At 47.6% G+C, this 24276-nt stretch overlaps 1 protein-coding gene across 2 annotated transcripts; it reads left to right on the top strand.

Annotated features, from left to right (window-relative positions):
- Positions 1 to 2181: 2181 nt before the first annotated feature.
- Positions 2182 to 24051, top strand: ltv1 (LTV1 ribosome biogenesis factor). 2 transcript variants are annotated; one of them, XM_072514276.1, is made up of 11 exons: positions 2182 to 2349; positions 6243 to 6371; positions 6898 to 7080; positions 8016 to 8103; positions 8266 to 8401; positions 10296 to 10524; positions 19527 to 19654; positions 20134 to 20264; positions 20664 to 20716; positions 22236 to 22436; positions 23541 to 24051. In XM_072514276.1, the coding sequence occupies exons 1-11, from the start codon at positions 2347 to 2349 to the stop codon at positions 23649 to 23651; spliced, it is 1392 nt and encodes a 463-aa protein (XP_072370377.1). In that variant the 5' UTR covers positions 2182 to 2346; the 3' UTR covers positions 23652 to 24051. The 2 variants fall into 2 exon arrangements, with proteins under 2 accessions (XP_072370377.1, XP_072370373.1); XM_072514272.1 differs by having other exon boundaries at positions 6898 to 7095.
- Positions 24052 to 24276: the final 225 nt, after the last annotated feature.

The raw sequence follows: 24276 nt of genomic DNA, 5'->3' as shown, positions 1-24276 counted from the left end.
TGTACCTGTCCTGGGAGTGTTTGATGGGGCAGTGTAGAGGGAGCTTTACTCTGTATCTAACTCCGTGTTGTACCTGTCCTGGGAGTGTTTGATGGGGACAGTGTAGAGGGAGCTTTACTCTGTATCTAACCCCGTGCTGTACCTGTCCTGGGAGTGTTTGATGGGGACAGTGCAGAGGGAGCTTTACTCTGTATCTAACCCCGTGCTGTGCCTGTCCTGGGAGTGTTTGATTGGGACAGTGCAGATGGAGCTTTACTCTGTATCTAACCCCGTGCTGTACCTGTCCTGGGAGTGTTCGATGGGGACAGTGTAGAGGGAGCTTTACTCTGTATCTAACCCCGTGCTGTACCTGTCCTGGGAGCGTTTGATGGGGAAAGTGTAGAGGGAGCTTTACTCTGTATCTAACCCGTGCTGTACCTGTCTTGGGAGTGTTTGATGGGGACAGTGTTGGGGGAGCTTTACTCTGTATCGAACCCCGTGCTGTACCTGTCCTGGGAGTGTTTGATGGGGACAGTGTAGAGAGAGATTTACTCCGCATCTAACCCCGTGCTGTACCTGTCCTGGGAGTGTTTGATGGGGACAGTGTAGAGAGAGATCACTCTGTATCTAACCCGTGCTGTACCTGTCCTGGGAGTGTTTGATGGGGACAGTGTAGAGGGAGCTTTACTCTGTATCTAACTCCGTGCTGTACCTGTCCTGGGAGTGTTTGATGGGGACAGTGTAGAGGGAGCTTTACTCTGTATCTAACCCCATGCTGTACCTGTCCTGGGAGTGTTTGATGGGGACAGTGTAGAGGGAGCTTTACTCTGTATCTAACTCCGTGCTGTACCTGTCCTGGGTGTGTTTGATGGGGACAGTGTAGAGGGAGCTTTACTCTGCATCTAACCCCGTGCTGGACCTGTCCTGGGAGTGTTTGATGGGGACAGTGTAGAGGGAGCTTTACTCTGTATCTAACCCCGTGCTGTACCTGTCCTGGGAGTGTTTGATTGGGACAGTGTAGAGGGAGCTTTACTCTGTATCTAGCCCCGTGCTGTACCTGTCCTGGGAGTGTTTGATGGGGACAGTGTTGAGGGAGCTTTACTCTGTATCGAACCCCGTGCTGTACCTGTCCTGGGAGTGTTTGATGGGGAAAGTGTAGAGGGAGCTTTACTCTGTATCTAACCCGTGCTGTACCTGTCCTGGGAGTGTTTGATGGCGACAGTGTTGAGGGAGCTTTACTCTGTATCGAACCCCGTGCTGTACCTGTCCTGGGAGTGTTTGATGGGGAAAGTGTAGAGGGAGCTTTACTCTGTATCTAACCCCGTGCTGTACCAGTCCTGGGAGTGTTTGTTGGGGACAGTGTAGAGGGAGCTTTACTCTGTATCTAACCCCGTGCTGGACCTGTCCTGGGAGTGCTTGATGGGGAATGTGTAGAGGGAGCTTTACTCTGTTTCTAACCCCGTGCTGTACCTGTCCTGGAAGTGTTTGATGGGGACAGTGTAGAGGGAGCTTTACTCTGTATCTGACCCCGTGCTATACCTGTTCTGGGAGTGTTTGACGGGGACAGTGTAGAGGGAGCTTTACTCTGTATCGAACCCCGTGCTGTACCTGTCCTGGGAGTGTTTGTTGGGGACAGTGTAGAGGGAGCTTTACTCTGTATCTAACCCCGTGCTGTACCTGTCCTGGGAGTGTTTGATGGGGACAGTGTAGAGGGAGCTTTACTCTGTATCTGACCCCGTGCTGTACCTGTCCTGGGAGTGTTTGATGGGGACAGTGTAGAGGGAGCTTTACTCTGTCTCTCACCCCGTGCTGTACCTGTCCTGTTTCACCCGGATTAAATGAGACACAACCCTGCCCCCTCCATATCTGCGATTTGTTGCAACCGCACATCCTCCATTAGACGGACGACAGTGCAACAGTCAGCCAGAATCCCAGGGTTCCTCACGGTTCCAGCCAATCAGTGCTCGGAGGTTGGTGAGATAGTCAGCTAGTATCCCAGAGTGCTTCACAGTTCCAGCCAATCAGTGCTCGGAGGTTGGTGAGATAGTCAGCTAGTATCCCAGAGTGCTTCACAGTTCCAGCCAATCAGTGCTCGGAGGTTGGTGAGATAGTCAGCTAGTATCCCAGAGTGCTTCACGATTCCTGCCAATCAGTGCTCGGAGGTTGGTGAGATAGTCAGCCAGTATCCCAGAGTGCTTCACAGTTCCAGCCAATCAGTGCTCGGAGGTTGGTGAGATAGTCAGCTAGTATCCCAGAGTGCTTCACGATTCCTGCCAATCGGAATTTCATTTCTAGCCGCATGGCGGCCTAGGGGAGCCTTCTCATTTCGGCTGATGTGTGGGTGACGGGCGGCAGCTTCCAGCGGCGATGGTGAGTGAACAGCCCGGGCCCAGGGAGCGAGGGCCGAGGGAGCTGCATTCCGATAGCGCCTTCCGCCAGCCACTCGGAATGCAGCCAGTGTGGGAACAGCAAGATCCCACACTGACCAGCTCGTGTTTGCAATGTGGATAAACATTAATATTCATATCCTCAGTCCACCTGACTTCCAAACAACCTCCCAGCCCTGCCCGGACTGGAAACATTCATTCTGATCCTGCTGCCCAACAGGCGGAGTTTTTCCAGCATTTAGTTTTTTTATTGCTGGCGAGAATTTTCTTGCCCATCACTTAGTGCCATATTCACCTCGGCTTATCTCAGCTCCACCTGAAGGATGGCACCCCTGACAGAGCAGCACTCCATTGGGCCATAGAATCTCTACAGTGTAGAAGGAGGCCATTCAGCCCATCCAGTCTGCACCAACCCTCTGAGTGAGCACCCTACCCAGCACTATCCCCATAATCTCACCTAAGGGCAATTTAGCCTGGCAGTCCACCTAACCTGCACATCTTTGGACTTTGGGAGGAAACCGGAGCACCCGGAGGAAACCCACGCAGACACTGGGAGAACGTGCAGACTCCACACAGTCACCCAAGATCAGAATTAAATCAGGGTCCCTGGTACTTCTAATTTTTTTTACATTTTAATCTTCATTAGTGTCACAAGTAGGCTTACATTGATTCTGCAATGAAATTAATTAAAGTCCTCTAGTCGCCACACTCTGGCACCTGTTCACAGAGTGAGAATTCAGGATGTCCAATTCACCTAACAAGCACATCCTTCAGGACATATGGGAGGAAACTGGAGCACCCGGAGGAAGCCCACGCAGACACTGGGAGAAGGTGCAGATTCCGCACACTCAGTGACCCAAGCCGGGAATTGAACCTGGGACGCTGGCGCTGTGAAGCAACAGTGGTAACCACTGTGCTACCACGCCGCAGCCCTGCGGACCACTGTACCGTCCCATAACACTGCTGGTGTGGTCTTGTGTCCTTAAGTCTCTAGAGTGGGACTTGCCTCTGAGATAGATAGTTGTGGTTTGATGGTTTTTAATGCTGAGTGAACCTCCCGGCGTTCGTTTTGCCCACTAGATGATGACGGACTGGCCAGAATGAGCTTGACAAATGTTTCCTTTTCAAGTACAGATCCAATTCCCTTGGTTGCCTGCACACTGGTCCTTTTGGTAACTTAGTCCAAAAACACAATGTCAGTTTCCACACTTACTCTGTGACACCCAGCTCTATCTCACTACCACTTCTCTCAGCTCCTCCCTGAAGACTGATTGTCTCTGGTTCCTGACGCAGACTTGATTCCTGCTGCAGTGTCTGTCTTTCTCCCTGGCATTCGTGTGAGGCTGGACCACACTGTTTGCAACCTTGGCTTGATTCCAAGATGTGCTTCTAACCACAAATCCACATTGTCACCAAGCCCACCTATTCCCACCTAGAATAGAATCAGCGGATTGTTACAACACGGAAGGAGGCCATTCACCTCTGTAACATTGCTCCACTCCCTGCCCCCGCTTCAGATCATCTGCTGAAATAGTTATCCATGTCTTTATTGCTTCTTAACTCAAATATTCCAACATGCTCCCGGCTGGTCTCCCATATTTTACCCTCCGTAAACTTGAGGTGATCCAAAACATTTGCTGCCTTTATTCTAATGAGCTCCAACTCCTGTTCATCCATCACCCCTGTGTTTAGCCTTTCTAATCTGCAGTGTAAATAAAACAAATCCTCCTCATCTACTCCTTTAGTTCTTTTGCCAATTACATTTGGATTTGTTTATTGTCACGTGTACTGAGGTACAGTGAAAAGTATTTTTCACGTGCAGCTCAAATCGATCATTTAGTACATGAAAATAAAATATGTAATAGGACAACACAAGGTAGACAATGTAAATGCATGGACACAGGCATCGGGTGAATAATAATAATAGTCTTTATTGTCACAAGTGGGCTGACATTAACACTAATGAAGTTACTGTGAAAATCTAGTCGCCACATTCTGGCACCTGTTTGGGTACACTGAGGGAGAATTCAGAATTTTCCAAATTACCTAACAGCACGTCTTTCGGGACTTGTGGGGGGAAACCGGAGCAGCAGCATACAGGATTGTAGTATTAATCAGATCAGTCCATAAGAGGGTCATTTAGGAGTCTGGTAACAGTAGGGAAGAAGCTGTTTTTGAGTCTGTTCGTGCGTGTTCTCAGACTTCTGTATCTCCTGCCCGATGGAAGAAGTTGGAAGAGTAAGCGGGTGGGTCTTTGATTATACTCCCTGCTTTCCAAAGGCAGCAGGAGGTGTCAATGGATGGGAGGCGGATTTGTGTGATGGACTGGGCGGTGTTCATAACTCTATAGTTTCTTACGGTCTTGGACCAAGCAGTTACCATACCACTATGTGATGCAGCCAGATAAGATGCCTTCTATGGTGCGCCTGTAAAGGTTGGTAAGAGTCAATGTGGACATGCCGAATTTCATTAGTTTCCTGAGGAAGCATAGGCGCTATTGTGCTTTCTTGGTTGTAGCGTCGATGTGGGTGGACCAGGACAGATTTTTGGTGATGTGCACACCAAGGAATTTGAAGCTGTTAACCATCTCCACCTCGGCCCCATGACCAGCTCTTTAGTTTTGCTGACATTGAGGGAGAGATTGTTGTCATGTCAATCTCAAATCTGTAAATCTTTTTGTTTTTAAAAATTTAGAGTACCCAATTATAATTTTTTCCAATTAGGGGGCAATTTGGCGTGGCCAATCCACCTAATTTGTGTTGTGGGGGTGAAACCCACGCAGACATGGGGAGAATGTGCAAACTCCACACTGACAGTGACCCAGGGCCGGGATTGAACCCAGGTCCTCAGCGCCGCAGACCCAGTGCTATCCACTGCGCCACATGCCGTCTGTAAATCTTAACTCTGTAGTCTCTGATTACTGAATTTCTTGGGCATCGGCATCTGTGCCTTTCGCACTTTCTCGAAATATGATCTTAATTTTATGTATCATTGGGGGTGGCGCAGTGGTTAGCACTGCTGCCTCACGGCTCCGAGACCCCGGATCCTGACCCCCGGTTCACTGTCCATGTGGTGTTTGCGCATTCTCCCCATGTCTGTGTGGTCCTCACCCCACAACCCAAAAAGATGTGCAGGGTAGGTGGATTGGCCACACTAAATTGCCCCTTAATTGGAAAAAAAGAAAGAATTGGGCACTCTAAATTTATTTTTAAAAAGTATCATTAATTAAATCTCGCCGTACCTATTTGTGCTCTGAGGAGAAAAAAATGTCCCATTTCCTCTGTCCCTCTGTGTAACTAAAATCTTTTATCCTCCGCACCTTTCCAGCAAAAGATGTTTTCGCTTTGCAGAGTCCATAACTAATGATCGTGCACATAATATCATTAATAAATCCAATCCGGAATTCAGAAGAAACACCTTTAGCTGGAGAGTGATGAACTGCAAACCACATGGAATACTTGATGTGAATATTATAAAACTTTAAATTGAAGCTTGATCAACACATGACTGAGGAATTGGTCGAAGGTTATGCTGTTAGGATGAGATGAGGTAGGATGGGAAGGGGGGGGTCATGTGGAATATAACTACCAACATAGATCAGTTGAGCTGAATGACCTGTTTCTATGCTGCTAATTTCGACGTAATTCTCCTCTGTATCTCTCCAAGGCCTTGATGTGATTGTACCCCTCAGTGCGTGACGCGGTACTAGATCACTAGCTGGGTATGGTGTGATATTTGCTGGGTTTGTAACACAGAAAGGTCCATCTGTGTGAAGCTGATATGTTAACATGGAGGGATCCTGCTGGTTTCTGAGTGGACCGAGGACGCACTGCCTCATTCTCCAGTCTTAACCCTAGTTCCAATGTTGTTTTTCAGCCTCACCGAAAGAAGAAGCCCTTTATCCAGAAGAAGTCATCAGTGACCTTCCACCTGGTGCACAGAAGCCAGAAGGATCCATTGGTTGCAGATGAGAAAGCCCCACAGAGAGTTCTTCTACCAACAGAGGTGATTCACGTTGATGTGTTGCTGAGAGCTCCGTACAAACGTGATGACATGGGGCTTGGCACTGGGTGTGGGCAGCTTCCTTGTGAATAGAATTTAATCTTTGGATCCCATAGGAACAGGAGGAGGTCATTCATCCCCTCGAACCTGCTCCATCATTTAGGCAGATCATGGCTGACCTTTGCCACACCTCCATTTAGCCACCGTTGCTCTGTAGTGGCTGTGGGATCTTTTCTGTCCCCATGTGAGGGCAGAGTGTCTAATGCTGTGTGCAAGAGACGCAGGAGACGAATCCTCTGACAGTGCAGCACTCTCTCAGTACTGCACTGAAGTGTTCTGGATTATGGGCCCATGTCCTGGGTATGGGATGTGAACCCACAGTGTTCTGAGTGGAAAAGAGAGTTGCTACCCACTGAGGTACAGCTGGCCCGCGAGGGCTGCCCCGTTGTTATGAGTGACTCTAACGAAGTTAAGAGGCACGGTGATTTGTGGCTGTTACTATAACCCGCCCTGAACCCTTTTCTTGCAGAGAGCCGATGTACAAAAGCGGAAGGAGGAGGAGAGGAAATATGGCGTCTTCTTCGATGATGCTTACAACTACCTGCAGCACCTGAAGGCGGTGTCTCCAGTTGCTGAGCTTGTGCCCTCCAGCTTACCCCTGAAGGAGGACCAGGGCACACTAACTTCGGGAGATGGACAGCTGGAAGAGAAGGTGCAGCAGATTCCCGTAAGGCAGAGTTGAGAAACACATTGGACAAATTTGGGGGGGGGGGGGGAGGTGCGTGCGTGTGTGTGTGTGTCAGCCATTCGGCCCATCGAGTCTGCACCAGCCTTTGCAAAGAGCACCCTATTGAAGCCCACGTATCTACCCTACCCAGTAACCCCCACTTAACGTTCATGACCAATCCACCTAACCTGCACATCGTTGGACTATAAGAGGAAACCGCAGCACCCAGAGGAAACCCACGGACATGGGGAGAACGTGCAGACACCGCACAGACAGTGACCCAACCGGGAATCGAACCTGGGACCCTGAAGCTGTGAAGCAACTGTGCTACCCACTGTACTACTGTGCTGCCCCTCGGTGCATTAGAGGTTAATTCTCCTGATCTGGGCATCACTGGCATGGCTGGCACTTATCGCCCACCTGTCCTTGCCCTGAGAAGGTGATGGTGGGTCATCTTGAACCACTGGTAGACGTTTTGTGCAACTCAGTGGCTTCAGAGAGAACTTAACAAATGGGAATGGGGGAAGACAAAACTAGAAAAGCAGTGAACTGTGGAGGGGAGGGGAATAGATTATTCACACGCACATCCTTCCAGGGTAGCTGTGTCACCATACTGCTGCCATGAAATCATCACCATGATGGACTTATTCCGTATTCAATTCTGCCGTTTGGTTTTGCTGTTCGGGTGATTTGGTCTGGGAGAGAGTAACAGTGATGATGGAATTGTATCAACTGACAGAACCACTGCACGGAAAAGGGATCATGTTAATGACTGCCCCGGGGTGCAAGGGTGAATCAATAGCACTCATTCTGAATCTGCTTTCCCTCTGTGTGTCTGCCCCCCCACACCGTGGGTTGTCTGGCCCCTCCCCATCTCTCTCTCTTGCTATGCTGTGAACCTGTAATGTGTTTGATTTCAGACTCATTCCATTAACCTGCCGTCGTCAGTTTTTGCTTCAGAGTTTGAAGAGGAGACGGGATTGTTGAACAAAGCAGCTCCTGTGCGAGGTAAGGCTGGGAGTTAACTCGATTTCATGGCAGCAGTATGGTGACACAGCTACCCTGGAAGGATGTGTGTGTGTGAATAGTCTATTCCCCAGCCCTCCACAGTTCACCGCTTGTCTCGTATCTGAGGCAGTAAATTAAGGATGTGTTTGGATTTGCCCTCAGGACCTCGCCTGGATCTCGACCCGGACATCGTGGCCGCTCTCGACGATGACTTTGACTTTGACGATCCGGACAACATTTTGGAAGATGACTTTGTGGTGAAGGCTGTCGGGAAAGGGAATGAGGAGGACGCTCAGACGTACGTGATTTAAACCCGGAGAAGGGAGGAGGGTTAGTGCGCAGAAGGGGTTCAAGGCTGGTGACTGAGGTGAGGAGGTGAAACGATGGGCAGAGTGAGACCCTCTGTTCCATCCAGCCTGTGCCACGCAGTCGCGATGTGCCTCGTGTATTTCAGTACCGGCGCTCAGCAACCCCCCCCCCACACACACAGCGGCGAAACCTGGATCAATGTCCAGGCCAATTACAGGGGCAAAATGTGGGCATTTCCTCTCTGACCCCTTTAATCAATTGAGGTGAGTTACAGGAGGTTACACAGGGCCCAACTAACTTCAGGTACAAGGTGATGTCCACGCCAATCAGAAACGGGTCCCGCTCTCGCTCAAAACAATTCAGTGAATCACTGCACCAACTGCTGGTTCCTGACATCGATCTTTAATTTACCTTTAAATAAACTGGTGAGCTTTGGTAAACTGAGGGAACTTTCTGTGCAACCCCTCAGTTGTTGAGGTGAGATTATTTGCCAGGTTGTTGGTTGTAATAGAGCTGTTTGGATATTTATGTGTAGGTTTAATGATATGGCTCTACAGCAGTGCGCTGGCATTTCCAATTATCCTGGTCCCATCGGCTGATTGCATTTTCCTTCCTCCTCTCGCATTGTTTTTTTTCCCCAACCTCTCGCGTCTGCGTGCACAGGAGTGGAGCCAAATGCCTCGATCTTGTCATGACACAAGGCTACCCCAACATCACTGACCCTCGCCGTTGCCACGCAATCTCGGCAACAAACACAGTTTATCCCCTGTTCTATCGCAGTGGGAAAAGGGCTGTTTCGTTCAGACTGCCTGAACGCGACATGTTGTCGTTTTGGAGCCGTTTTTCACCCCAGCTGTTAAAACCAGACCCACGTTTTTTTCTGGGCCCCTCACCACTGTTCAAGCAGACTGGTTTTTTTTTTTAAAAAACATGGTCCTATTTGATGGAAAGGAAGAGATTCACCTGGTGTCACCTCTGCCAACAACATTTCTCCGTCAAACCAGCTGTACCTGAACAGACTTAACTGATCATTTATCTCATCCACCGTCTAAGGCCTCTTGCTGTGCACAAATTGGCTGCTGCGTTTTCTTCAGAGCAGTTAAGGCGATGCTCCCAAAACATTAGCTTGTCACTGATCTGCTTTCTATTGGGACGTCCCGAGATGTGATGCAATGTTAAGATACCGGACAAGAAGCTCAAACTATTTTCCAATTTGTAAAGCTGTGAGGAAAGGATACTTCATCCCAGGAGTGATGACCAATAGGTATCTTTTTATTGAAATCAACATTAATTGAAACACAGAATTAAACACATTAACATTCAAACAGTTCTTGACTAAAAGGAAAAACTGCCACTAAATCTCATTAATCAACCCAATACAGTTCAAATACCACCTATAAATAAAGTTAACGAAACAGGTTACTTGATTATCTGTGCAGACCTTTGGAGGGAGAGGCTTTTTTCAGGAACAACCTGAAAGTCCTTCTGTCTTGTTAGGTTGAGGTTGAGCACAAGATTTTGGAAAGCGGCAAACTACAGACAGACCTGGCTCCTCCCATTATTTACATCATCTATAGCCCACTTCGATGTCCCATCACCTGCTTAGCTGGGATTAAATACAGTCGCTCCAGTTCTCTACACCCCAGGGTATCTCCTGCAATCAAAACAATGTACCATTAGCCATGTTTCTGTAAACCAGTAAATGGTTAAAATCAATAATTGCCCCACCTTTTAAGACACCTTTATTACAGCTTTGGTAGACACACTTTATTTTAAACCCGGGTTTTTAATAACATAATTGTGACAAACATGAAATATAACATATAACAATTTCTACATTCATCACAATGCCAGAGTGAATGGATTGTCTATTTGTTCTTTAGGCATTCCGATGATGATGCGGAGTGGGAGGATACCGAAGAAGAAGACTTTGACTCGACTGGTGCTCTCTCTGATGATGGTGGCTCGAAGATTGCCAGCAATGAGGGTAGAGAGAGAGAGTTCCCCTTTCTCGAGGAGGAGACCAGGAGTCGCTTTACCACCTACTCCATGACATCATCTGTGATGAGACGAAATGAGCAACTCACCCTGTTGGATGATCGGTTTGAGAAGGTCAGTTTACACAAAAGGTACTAGACGAAGACACAGTAAAGTTCATGCTGTCTGCCTGGGCTCAGTGGGTGACATACCACCCTCTGAGTCACAGGTTTATGTTCCAGTCCGAGGCATGCGCTCAGAATTCACACTGACACTTCAGTGTGGCACTGAGGGGATGCTGTACTGTCAGAGCCACCGTTTCTTTGGACGGGACATTCAATTGAAGCCATGTCTGCCAGTTCTGGTGGATGGAAAAGAACCCTTGACCACTATTGGAAGGGGAGCAGGAGTTATCCCCGGTCTCCTGGTCAATATTTATCTCACAGTCAACATCACATGAGAAACTGATTGGTTATTATCTTGTTGCTGATATGGGAGCTTGCTGTGCACAGATTAACAGCTGTGTTTCCTACATCACACCAGTGGCTACATTTCAAAAGAACACCATTGGCTGTGAAAGGTGTTGTATTCTTATTTCACTTCTCTCTTTCTATCACCTTTCTGTCGAGCTTCTGTCCTGTCTTGGCAGCAATGGGAGAGATGGAACTCCTCAGCGTTCGAGAAATTCGGCTTTAAACTTATCTCTTCGAGTCATAAGAGTTTTTACAGCACGGAAAGAGGCCGTGTCTGGGTCGGCCATCAAGCACCTATCCTAATCCCACTTTGCAGCACTTGGTGTGGGAGAAGAGTTCATTGGCACCAGTACTGGGGAAGGGGGGGAGCTGTTCCGATGGGACGGTCTTCACCTCAATCATGCTGGGACCAGAGTCCCAGGGCTGTAGAAAAGGCTTTAAACTGAATGGGGGGGGGTTCAGTTGTAGGGGAAATTTGAAAACCCAATTTAAAGGAGGAGGTCAGAGTGCAGGTTAGCGATGTAGCAGATGGTTAGCAGAAAATAAAGGTGAGGGACAGAACAGGTGAATGTCTTTTTGCATCAAGGAGTTATAGAAGAGAAGGGAAATTTTAACAGTGGAACAAGTTTAGAAGCTTTGTGTCTATATGCACGAAGCATTCGGAACAAACTTAATGAGTTCACGGCGCAAATAGAAACAAAAAGGGTATGATTTGGTGGGGATTACTGAAACGTGGTTACAGGGAGACCAAGTTGGGAATTGAATATCCAAGGGTACACAGTATTTCGGAAAGATAGACTGAAAGGAGAAGGAGGTGGCGCAGCCCTGCTGGTGAGGACAGGGATCAGCGCTGGAATGAGAAATGACATCAGCACTGGAGACCAAGATGTGGAATCAGTCTGGATAGAAATAAGAAATGACAAAGGGAAGAAGTCCCTGGTCAGAGTAATCTACAAGTCTCCAAACAGTAGTTCCACAGTGGGGCACAGTATAATCCAGGAAATACTGGGGGCCTGTGAGAAAGGTACGGCAATAATACTGGGAGATTTTAATATGCACATAAGACGGGAGGAATCAAATTGGCAATGGGTAGCCTGGAACATTGAATGTATTAGAGATTGTTTCTTGGAACAGTATGTTCGGGAAACAATCAGGGAGCAGGCTACTCTGGATTTGGTATTCTGTAATGAGGAGCGATTAATTAATGACCTCATAGTTAAGGATCCACTGGGGAATAGTGTCTTTAGAAGCTAAAGAGCAGGACAAGCAGAGTAGTGATCTCAGGAGTGCTACCGGTATCACATGCAAGTGAGGCAAGGAACAGAGAGCGAGTGCAGCTGAACATGTGGCTACAGGGCCTGTGCAGGAGGGAAGGCTTCAGATATGTGGATCATTGGGATATCTTCTGGGAAAGGTGGGACCTCTACATGAAGGACTGATTGCACCTAAACTGGAGGGGCACCAATATCCTGGGTGGGAGGTTTGCTAGAGCTCTTTGAGAGGGTTTAAAGTAGTTTGGCAGGGGGATGGGAACCAGAGCTATGGATCAGAGGATAGGGTAGCTGTTGAACAGGCAGAAATAGTATGCAGCGAGTCTGTGAGGAAGGATAGACAGTTGATAGGGCAAAGTTGCACTCAGTGGAATGGGTTAAAGTGTGTCTGTTTCAATGCAAGGAGTGTCAGGAATAAGGGAGAAGAACTTAGAGCATGGATCAGTACTTGGAACTACGATGTTGTGGCCATTACGGAGACATGGATTTCACAGGGGCAGGAATGGTTGTTAGATGTTCCGGGGTTTAGATGTTTTCAGAAGAATAGAACATACAGTGCAGAAGGAGGCCATTCGGCCCATCGAGTCTGCACCGACACATTTAAGCCCTCACTTCCACCCTCTCCCCGTAACCCAATAACCCCTCCTAACCTTTTTGGTCACTTAAGGGCAATTTATGGTGGCCAATCCTCTTAACCTGCACATCTTTGGACTGTGGGAGTTAACCGGAGCACCCGGAGGAAGCCCACGCAGACACGGGGAGAACATGCAGACTCCGCACAGACAGTGACCCAACGGGGAATCGAACCTGGGACCCTGGCGCTGTGAAGCCACAGTGCTACCGTGCATAGAGAGGGATAGGGGGCGTGGCGCTGTTAATTAGGGAGTGCATCACAGCTGCAGAAAAGGAGGTAGTTGAGGAGAGTTTGTCTACTGAGTCAGTATGGATGGAAGTCAGAAACAGGAAAGGAGCAGTCACTTTATTGGGAGTTTTCTATAGATCCCCCAATAGCAGCAGAGAGATAGAGGAACAGATTGGGCGGCAGATCTTGGCAAAGTGCAGAATTAACAGTGTTGTTGTCATGGGTGACTTCAACTTACCTAATATTGACTGGAACCTCCTTAGTGCAAATGGTTTGGATGGAGCAGATTTTGTCAGGTGTGTATAGGAAGGATTCCTGACTCAATATGTAGATAGGCCGACTAGGGAGGAGGCCATATTGGACTTGGTGCTCGGCAACGAACCAGGCGAGGTGTCAGATGTCTCGGTGGGAGAGGATTTTGGTGACAGTGACAACATCTCCTTGACCTTTACCCCAGACATGGAGAGGGATAGGGACAGACAATATGGGAAGGTATTTAATTGGGGGAGGGGAAATTATACTGCTATTAGACAGGAGCTGAGGAGCATAAAGTGGGAACAATTGTTCTTGGGGAAATGCACAACAGTAATGTGGGGATTGTTTAAGGAGCACTTGCTGCGAGTGCTGGATAGCTTTGTCCCACTGAGACGAGGAAGGAATGGTAAGGTGAAGGAGCCTTGGATGACGAGAAGTGGAGCTTCTAGTCAAGAGTAGAAGGAAGTGTACGTAAGGTTGAGGAAGCAAGGATCTGGCACGGCTCTAGAGGGTCACAAGGTAGCCAGGAAGGAACTCCAAAAAGGGCTTCGGAGAGCTAGAAGGGGGCATGAAAAGCCCTGGCGGGAAGGGTTAGGGAAAACCCCAATGCATTCTACACCTATGTGAGAAATAAGGGGATGATCAGAGTGAGAGTAAGGCCGATCAGGGATAGTGGAGGGAACTTGTGCCTAGAGTCAGAGGAGATGGGGGAGGCCCTAAATGAATATTTTGCTTCAGTATTCACTGGAGAGAGGGACTTTGTTGCTCATGAGAACAGTGTGAACCAGGTTAATAGACTCGAAAAGGTTGATATTAAGGAGGATGTGCTCGAAATTTTGAAAAGCATCAGGATAGATACGTCCCCTGGGCCTCACGGGATATACCCAAGGTCACTACGGGAAGCGAGGGAGGAGATTGCTGCGCCGTTGGCGCTGATCTTTGCGTCCTCACTCTCCACTGGAGTAGGACCGGATGATTGGAGGAGGCGAATGTTGTTCCCCTGTTCAAGAAGGGAATAAGGAAATCCCTGGGAATTACAGACCCATCAGTCTTAGTCTGTGGTGAGTAAAATTCTGAGAGATAGGATTTATGATTATTTAGAAAAACATAGTTTGATTAAAGATTGTCAACATGGCTTTGTGAGGGGCAGGTCATGCCTCACAAGCCTCATTGAATTCTTTGAGGATGTAACGAGACACATTGATGAAGATCGGGCAGTGCATCTGGTGTTTATGGATTTCAGTAAGGCATTTGATAAGGTTCCCCATGGTAGGCTCATTCAGAAAGTTAGGGGGCATGGGATACAGGGAAATTTGGCTGTCTGGATACAGAATTGGCTGGCCGAAAGAAGACAGCAAGTGGTAGTGGATGGAAAGTATTCTGCCTGGAGGTCGGTGACCAGTGGTGTCCCACAGGGATCTGTTCTGGGACCTCTGCTCTTTGTGGTTTTTATAAATGACTTGGGTGAGGAAGTGGAAGGGTGGGTTCGTAAGTTTGTTGATGACACAAAGGTGGAGGGAGTTGTAGATAGTGTCGAGGGCTGTTGCAGGTTACAACAGGACATTGACAGGATGCAGAGCTGGGCTGAGAAGTGGCAGATGGAGTTCAACCTAGGTAAATGTGAAGTGACTCATTTTGGAAGGTCGAATTTGAATGCTGAATACAGGGTTAAAGGCAAGATTCTTGGAAGTGAGGGATCTTGGGGTCCACGTGCATAGACCCCTCAAAGTTGCCACCCAGGTTGATAGGGTTGTTAAGAAGGCGTATGGTGTGTTGGCTTTCATTAACAGGGGGATTGAGTTTAAGAGCTGTGAGGTTTTGCTGCAGCTTTATAAAACCCTAGTGAAAAATGAAAATGAAATGAAATGAAAATCGCTTATTGTCACAAGTAGGCTTCAATGAAGTTACTGTGAAAAGCCCCTAGTCGCCACATTCCGGCGCCTGTTCGGGGAGGCTGTTACGGGAATTGAACCGTGCTGCTGGCCTGCCTTGGTCTGCTTTCAAAGCCAGCGATTTAGCCCTGTGCTAAACAGCCCCTGTTAGACCACACTTGGAATATTGTGTCCAGTTCTGTTCGCCTCATTGTAGGAAGGATGCTTTGGAGAGGGTACAGAAGAGATTTACCAGGATGTTGCCTGGAATGGAGGGCATGTCTTATGAAGAAAGATTAAACATAGAACAGTACAGCACAGAACAGGCCCTTCGGCTCTCGATGTTGTGCCGAGCTTTGTCCGAAACCAAGATCAAGCTGTCCCACTCCACATTCTGGTGTGCTCCATGTGCCTATCCAATAACCGCTTTAAAGTTCCTAAAGTGACTCCACTATCAGATTGAGGGAGCTAGGGCTTTTCTCACTGGAGCGAAGAAGGAAGAGAGGTGTCTTGATAGAGGTGTGCAAGGTGATGAGAGGCATGGATAGAGTGGATAGCCAGAGACTTTTCCCCAGGGTGGAAATGGCTGTCACGAGGGGACATAATTTTAAGGTGATTGGAGGAAGGTATAGGGGAGATGTCAGAGGTAGGTTCTTTACACAGAGAGTGGTGGGTGTGTGGAATGCACTGCCAGCAGAGGTGGTGGAGTCAGAGTCATCAGGGACATTTTCGCGACTCTTGGACTGGCCCATGGACAGCAGTAAATTGAAGGGGTGTAGGATAGGTTGATCTTAAGATTAGGATAAATGGTCGGCACAACATGGTGGGCCGAAGGGCCTGTTCTGTGCTGGACTGTTCTATGTTCTGTAGTATGGTAGAATTCAAAATTCAGTTTGTGGACGAGAAAGTGCTCTGGAACTAAACAAAATAAATTACTTGGGCATGAGGACAGATTTGGCCCGTATAGAGTAGGCAGGAAGACTAAAAGGTAGGTCAGCTGAGGAGCCAGTGGCAGCTGTTCAAGGAGATGCTCAATTCCTCACAACAAAAATATATACCAGAGGGAGAAAGATGGGAAGAGGGTTAAAAAAAAAAAAACATCCATGGCTAAACAAGGAAGTCAAGGACATTATAAAGACAAAAACTAAGGTATATCATATTGCAAAGGCCAGTGGCAGGCTGGAAGATTGGGAAACTTTCAAACATAAACAAAGGGATGCTCAAAAATGAATAAAAAGAGCTTAGATAATTGGAAAGAAAACTAGCGCAAAATATCAACAAGGATAGCAAACGCTTCTATAAGTCCATAAAAGGGAAGAGAGTTGCTGAAGCAAATGTTGGTCCCTTGGAAGATGAAACCGGAGAGTTTAATGGTGGAGAACACAGCAATGGCAAAGATGCTAAATCAATACTTTGCCTCAGTTTTCACGGTGGGGGACACGAGTACCATTCCTATAGGAACGGGAATTTCAGAGGGAATAGAAAGGGAGGAACTTGGAACAATTAACATCAATAGGAAAACGGTACTCAACAAATTATTGGGATTATTTGACTAGTTTGCCAGAGTTCTTCCAAGATGTAACAAGCCAAGTGGATAATGGGGATGCTGTAGATGTAGTATATGTGGACTTCAAAAGGCATTTGATAAGGTGCCACAGAAATGGTTAATGCACAAGGTTAGATCACATGGGGTTGGGGTAACTATCAGCTTGGATAGAAGACTGGCTGATGGACGGAGACAGAGAGTGGGGATAAATGGGTCTTTTTCTGGATGCTAAGGTGTAACTAGTGGGCTGCCACAGGTTCGGTCCTTGGGCCCAGCTATTCACAATCTATATTTCCGACTTGGATACAGGGGTAAAAGGTTCTATAGGCAAATTTGCAGATGATACAAAAATAGGTGGGACAGTAAGTTGCAATGAGGAAATGAGAACCTTACAAATGGATATAGATAGGTTAGGAGAGTGGGCCAAAATGTGGCAGATGGAGTTTAATGTAGATAAGTGTGAGGTCATGCATTTTGGTTGGAAAAATAGGATGGCAACTTATTGTCTAAATGGGGAGAGACTTTGGGGTGCTCCTGTAGAGGGATCTGGCATCTTTGCTTATGAGTCACAGAAAACTAGCATGCAGGTACAGCAGATAATAAAGAAAGCAAATGGAATGTTGGCATTTATAGTTAAAGGAATAGAGTATAAAGGTAAGGAAGTGTTGTAACTGTACAAGGTATTAGTAAGACCGCACCTGGAGTATTGTGCACAGTTTTGGTCCCCTTATTTGAGTAAAGACGTAGTGGCATTGGAGGCAGTTCAGAGGAGGTTCACTAGGTTGATTCCAGAGATATGGGGTTTGTCGTATGAGGAGAGACTGAACAGTTTAGGCCGATACACTCTACCGTTTAGAAGAATGAGGGGAGATCTAATTAAGGTAGACAAGATGAGAAAAGGCATGGAAAACGTAGACAAGGAGCTGATGTTTCCTCTTGTGGGACATTCTAGAACGAGAGATCATAGCCTCAGGATAAGAGGTAGCAAATTTTAATAATAATAATCTTCATTGTAGTGTTAATGTAAGCCTACTTGTGACAATAAAGTTACTGTAAAAAGCTCCTAATCTGGGTACACAGAGGGAGAATTCAGAATGTCCAATTTACCTAACAAGCGCATCTTTCAGAACTTGTGGGAGGAAACCGGAGCGCCCGGAGAAACCAAGTTGAGGAGAAACTACTTCTCCCATTGGGTTGTGAATCTGTGGAATTTGCTACCCCAGAGTGCGGTGGATGCTGGGACAGTGGGTAAATATAAGGAGGAGTGAGACAGATGTTAAATTGGTAATGGGTAGAAGGGTTATGGAGAATGGGCAGGACGGTGGAGTTGAGGCCAGGATGAGATCGTCCATGATCGAATGGTGGATCCGACTCGATGGGCCAAATGGCCTAATTCTGCTCCTGTATCTTATGATCATACCTTCTACATTTATAGACAAGATCATTAATGTACACTACAAACAGCAAGGGACCCAGCACTGATCCCTGCCATGGGCTCTTGGCTTCTTGAACCAGTTTCCCCTGTGAGACCTTGTCAAAAGCTTTACTGAAATTCATGTAGACTACATCAACTACACTAACATCACCTTTACACTTTGTCACCTCCTCGAAACATTCAATCAAATTTGTTGGACATGTTTTCCCTTTGACAAAATCCTTGATTAATCCCTGCCTCTCCAAGTGGAGATTAATTCTGTCCCACTGAATGTTTTCCAATAGTTTCCCGACCACTGACTCACTGACCTGTAATTTCCAGGTTTATCAATACCACCCTTCTTGAATAGCTGTGCCCCAGTCATCTGGCACCTCTCCTGTGGTCAGAGAAGATTTGAAAATTGTCAGACCCTCTGCAATCTGCTCCTTGGCCTTCCACAGCAGCCTGGGGATACATCTCATCTGGGCCCGGGGATTGATCCACTTTGAAGCCCATTAAAACCATTAATACCTGCTCCCTCCCTCTCTTATGTTAATTTGTTCAACTACATAACAGTCCCCCTTTCTGATCTCCGTAGTGAACACAGATGCAAAATACCCATCTAAAACCTCACCTATGTCTTCTGGCTCCACATACATGTTGCCATGTTGGTCCCTAGTGGAGTCTACTCTTTCCCATGTCATCCTCTTGCCCTTAATATGCTTATAAAACACATTTGGATTTTCCTTTATTTTACCTGCCAGTGCTTTTTCATGCCCCTCTTCTCTCTCCTGATTTTTTTTTTTAAGTAACCCCCTGCACTTTCTATGCCCCTCTAGGGCTTTTGAGCCCTCGGTATCTGCCACAAGCCTCCCTTTTATCCCTTATCCAATCCTGTATTTCCCTTGACATCCAGGGTTCTCTAGACTTGTTGCTCCTACCCTTCACCTTTATGGGAACATGTTGGTCTTGTAGTGTCTCTCTTTCCTTTTTGAATGAATCCCATTGCTCCAATGTAACGTTTCCTTTCCTACAAGTCGCTGCTCCCAGTCGATATTGGCCAGATCCTGTCTTATCCTATTAAAATTCAGAACCTTTATCTGGGGCCCATCTTTGTCCGATTCCACAACTCCCTTGAATCTTACTGAGTTATGGTCGCTATCACCGAAATGCTCCCCCACTGAAACTTCTACTTCTTTAGAACTAGCTCTCTCTCTACGTACCAGCCTAAAAAGCTCTCTTTTGGATACATTAGAAGAATTTCACCCCTTCTGAGCCTTCCACGCTGAGTATCCCAGTTAATATTGGGGAAGTTGAAATCCCTTGTTATTATTACCCTATTGTTTTTACATTTCTCTTTTTACATTTCTTCTGGAAGATGTTGACAATAGATGTAACTCTTCAGATAGTGTTCTGTGCACTCACTCTGTGCCTGTCTGCTTTAGCTGTACGAGGAGTACGATGAGGATGAGATCGGAGCTCTGGATCACCATGAACTGGAAGGATGTATTCCGGTGGACAGCACACGGCTGAATGAAGTCATCAGTGATTATCACACCCAGAAAGCAAAAGAGTAAGTGAATATAAAATGTGAGCAGAATGATATCGCACAGGAGGCCATTCGGCCTGTCAGACCTCTGTCAGTCCTTTGCTATCAAATTAGTCCCGCGCCCTGCTCTTTCCCCATACTCCTGCAATTTGTTTTTCCTTTTTAAATATTTATCTAATTTCTTCATGGAAATGATTATTGAATCTGCTTCTATTGCCTTTTCAGGCAGCGCATGGCAGATCTTAAACACTCAACATGGAGGAGAAAACAATTCTCATCTCCCCACCGCCCTCTGCTCTGCTTATTTGTCCGATTATCTTTAGTCTGTTTCCTCTGGTTTCTTTCTAGTAAATTGTGTTTCTTAAATAAATCCAAACAATGTCCGGTGAGGCTAAGTCCTTTAGCGCGGAGCCAGCCCCCTTTCTCAACCCAGCGGAGCGGCGGATTGTGTCATTTTCTTTGCTTTTTAAGGGAATTCTCAATCCTCTCAATCTTGCCGGCAGCTGTCAGATGCCTGATGACCTGGGGCCGAGAGGGGACGTTCTACTAAAGGAGGTGGAAGAGGAGAAGGAAGAGACTGAGATGCTGGTCATTGAAGAACCAACGGAGCAATGGGACTGTGAATCTATCCTCAGTAAGTACTGGTTACAAGGCGGCTCCCCCTCCATCAGCTGTGACTCAGTGGGTCACATAATCGCTTCTGGGTCAGGGGCTGGGGGGCGCGGGGGGGGGGGGGAGGGGGGGGGGGGGGGGGTTCGGATCCAGGGCCCACTCCAGGGACATCTCCCAGTCCCAATGAGGGACTGCAGTATTGCTGGAGGTGCTGTCTTTGAGATGAGATATTTTGGGTGGATGTAATCCCATGGGAATATCTGGAAGACCAGGGGAGTTCTCCCCGTTGTCCTGGGATAGTATATATCCCTCAATCCACTTCACCAAAACAAAGATGCCCACGTTCTCTGGAGGGGCATTGTGGTGGAATTGTTACGATACATTAACTTGAATCCTCAGTCTGAATCTTTTTCTTGTACAGGCACCTATTCAAATCTATACAACCACCCGAAGCTGATAACAGATCCACCAAAGGTATGAACAATGGATGCTGCCGTAAATTTCCATCCGTCTCTGCCTCTTGTTAAATGGGAGTGACGGGGTGCAGGATGTCGCATTATCGCTAAGTGCTTGCCCACTCACACCGTGTTTCCTCACCCACTAAGACCATGGCTGTGCGGTTCCACTAGGATGGGCAGGGTGGCCCGAGGCAGCCTGAATCCCTGTCTATCTGAACTGCATCTTGTTCTAATGCTGGACCAGCATGAGTTCGAATCCTGTCAGGATAGGTTGTGAAATTGAACTCAATAACTTTGATTGTTGGGCTGCCTCCTGTAAAATTTGACACACACATTGTTGTTAGTAACCCAGCTGAATCAGTAATATCCTTCATGGAGGGGAACCTGGCGTTCTTCCACCAATTACTGTGGTTGTGGGATGATTTTGACTTTGAGTTATAATACCGAATGAGTGATATTAGTGCATTGGGGAGGCCGAACCGATATCACTCGTTTTATGGCATTGGTCAAAGTCAGAATGTCACCATCGCCCTTTTCCTGTGCCCACCCAACCAAAGTGACCCTTGATGATCTCTGAGGAGAATGTGTTGTCCAGCTTTCCTCATCTGCATCGCAGTAAAGTTCAAAGTGTTATTTATTTGGTGCTGTTCCCTTCTCCAAACCTCTTGTAGACTCCCTCTGAGAGACCTCTGGGGCTGTAGGGTGCTGGGGGGGGCGCGGGTAGAGTTTTGTCACGGACCCCCCTCCCCAGCTGGCATTCACGCTGATGGCACTTTGAGGTTTACTAGTCGGGAGTATTTCTGGGCAGTGTTTTTTTAAATAAATTTAGAGTACCCAATTCATTTTTTCCAATTAAGGGGCAATTTAGCGTGGCCAATCCACCCACCCTGCACATCTTTGGGTTGTGGGGGTGAAACCCACGCAAACACGGGGAGAAGGTGCAAACTCCACACGGACAGTGACCCAGGGCCGGGATCGAACCTGGAACCTCGGTGCCGTGAGGCAGCAGCTCTAACCATTGCACCACCGTGCTGCCCTGTGTTTAAGAGGGGTGCCCCTGTGCTTCATTCTCACCACTCTCTGGACAACAGGGTTTCCCTGAACTCCCCAGTGGATTTATTGGTCTTATCTCTAACGCCCCAAGTTCTGGTGACCCCCACCAGTGCAGACATTATAGGAGGACTTGCATTCGTAAGAAAACATTAAATGTAGCAAAACATTCCTTGGCTGTTTTCTATTTGGATGTGGAGCTGCGTAGCGTTGGTTTGGGGAGTTTGCCTCTTGGTGAAATTGATCCTGTTTGTTGTTTCACCGCGCTGCCATTGGAGGCTGTGCCTTCTGTTGCCAGGACCCCAAACTCGAGGATTCTCTTCATGAACCTCTTCACCTACAACAACACGACCCTCTTCAAAGCAGTACTTCAAACTTCACTCTGACCTGAGCTTTTGAGCACCTGTCCCAACGTGTCCCAAATAACGTAACGTCATTGCAGTACAAGTTGTAAATTGTCAGCCTGTGATTTTTCCTCTTTTCAGCTCAATCCAATCAACGTATCCAAGAAAACTGGGATTCCATTGGATGTTCTACCCAAACGGAGCCTGACTGCTAAACAGCTGGAGCGACTAGAAACAATTAACATCAGCGACTTGCCCAGTGTCTCGACGCAACCCCGTCCACGGGATGAGAGCAAATCGGAGCGCAAGATCCGAAAACAGACGATTAAAGGAGAACGGAAGGTGAGGAAAATGCCGTGCTCCAGAACACCTCAAGAACATAAATCCCAGATACTCTCCGAGGAGCGTATCACCGGGCAATGGCGGAGAGATGCTGACGCAGTGGGAATATCACTGGACTAGTACCCCAGAGACCCAGCTAATACACTGGGGGCATGGGCTCAGCACCCCACCGCGGATGGAGTTTAAATTAAAAACTAGTCTCCGTAATGGTGACCGTGAAACTGTCATCGACTGTCGCAAAAACCCACCTGGTTCAGGGGAAGGAAATCTGTCCTCCTTAACCGGCCTGGCCTACATGTGACTCCAGACCCACTGCAATGCGTTTGGCTCTTAACTGTCCTCTGAAAAGGCTGAGCAAGTCACTCAGTTCAAGGGCAATTAGGAATGGGCAACATCCCATGAAGTAGCGGATAAAAGACTGTCCCCTCCCTCCACGGAGCGGACCCATAATTTATTAATTTTTTTCATAGAATTTACAGTGCAGAAGGAGGCCATTCGGCCCATCGAGTCTGCACCGGCTCTTGGAAAGAGCACCCTACCCAAGGTCAACACCGCCACCCTATCCCCATAACCCAGAAACCCCACCCAACACTAAGGGCAATTTTGGACACTAAGGGCAATTTATCATGGCCAATCCACCTAACCTGCACATCTTTGGACTGTGGGAGGAAACCGGAGCACCCGGAGGAAACCCACGCACACACTGGGAGGATGTGCAGACTCCGCACAGACAGTGACCCAGCGGGGAATCGAACCTGGGACCCTGGAGCTGTGAAGCAATTGTGCTATCCACAATGCTACCGTGCTGCCCCGTGCGGGCATTATCGCATCCAGTTTAGATGGTTTGTGCCGCGTACACACTAACACACGGTGAGGAGTGTGCCAGAGGGCAGGAAGATGCAGCGAGGCCGTTGAAAAGAGCTTTTCATTCCTTTTCACAAAATATTGAATGACTTGCTACAGATTGTCTCTGGCGTATTGCTGTAAGAAACGGCGCTGATTCTAGCCTCACCGTTAATATTTCCTTCATTATTTACCCTGATGCTTGTTGAAAAATGTGTTGCCTCTTTCAACCATTTCTCCCTCTCTCCGGTCCCAATGTAGGAGCGAAGAATGGAGAAAAAAGCCAACAGGAATGCATTTAAACTGGAGAAGACGAGGCAGGAACAAGTGGCGTTGAACCTGAGACAGAACCTACAGGGGATCAAACTGTGAGGCATAACATGGGGCCTTGTCCCCTCCCCACGGGGTCGGAGTGAGTGAGAGTTCCGATGGTGGTTCCGATACTCACTGACAATTTAAATGAGAACTCCTCTCTTTGCAGCCACACTGCCGCTGACTAAAAAACAAACGCACAGACTTGTCCCCTTTCCGAAATCCTTGTATCTCTGGCTTTCTTCCTAATGACAGCAGAGTCAACCTGGATCCTCCCGCAAGTAAAACCCATCCTGACGTCCGAGGAGGAAGCTTCAGTGGGCTGGGGGATAGGAATAGAATATTCCACCTGGAACTCAAATGGTCTTTGTCGACCAGTCTCTCTCATTGGTGAAAGACAACAAAAGAAACAGCTTGCGGTTCTATCCATTTATAAAATATTTGTGAATTTTCTTGCCCAGTGAGCTGTGGGATGCTCCGTTTAATTTGTGTGACTTTTCACCATGAAGTCGTTCATCAGTTGTGATTCTGCAGTTGGCAGCAGAACACAACCTGACCTCTGGGTGGGGTCAGGGGTTAAGTGGAGGAAGCAACCGAGGCTGAGAGAGTGCAGCAGTATTCACTGACCCCCCCCCCCCCCCCCCAACACACACACACACACACACACACACACAGTAAACAAGCA

The sequence above is a fragment of the Scyliorhinus torazame genome, chromosome 1, assembly GCF_047496885.1.
Source record: "Scyliorhinus torazame isolate Kashiwa2021f chromosome 1, sScyTor2.1, whole genome shotgun sequence".
Taxonomy (NCBI): Eukaryota; Metazoa; Chordata; class Chondrichthyes; order Carcharhiniformes; family Scyliorhinidae; genus Scyliorhinus; species Scyliorhinus torazame.
This window is presented reverse-complemented; position numbering and strand designations above follow the sequence as displayed.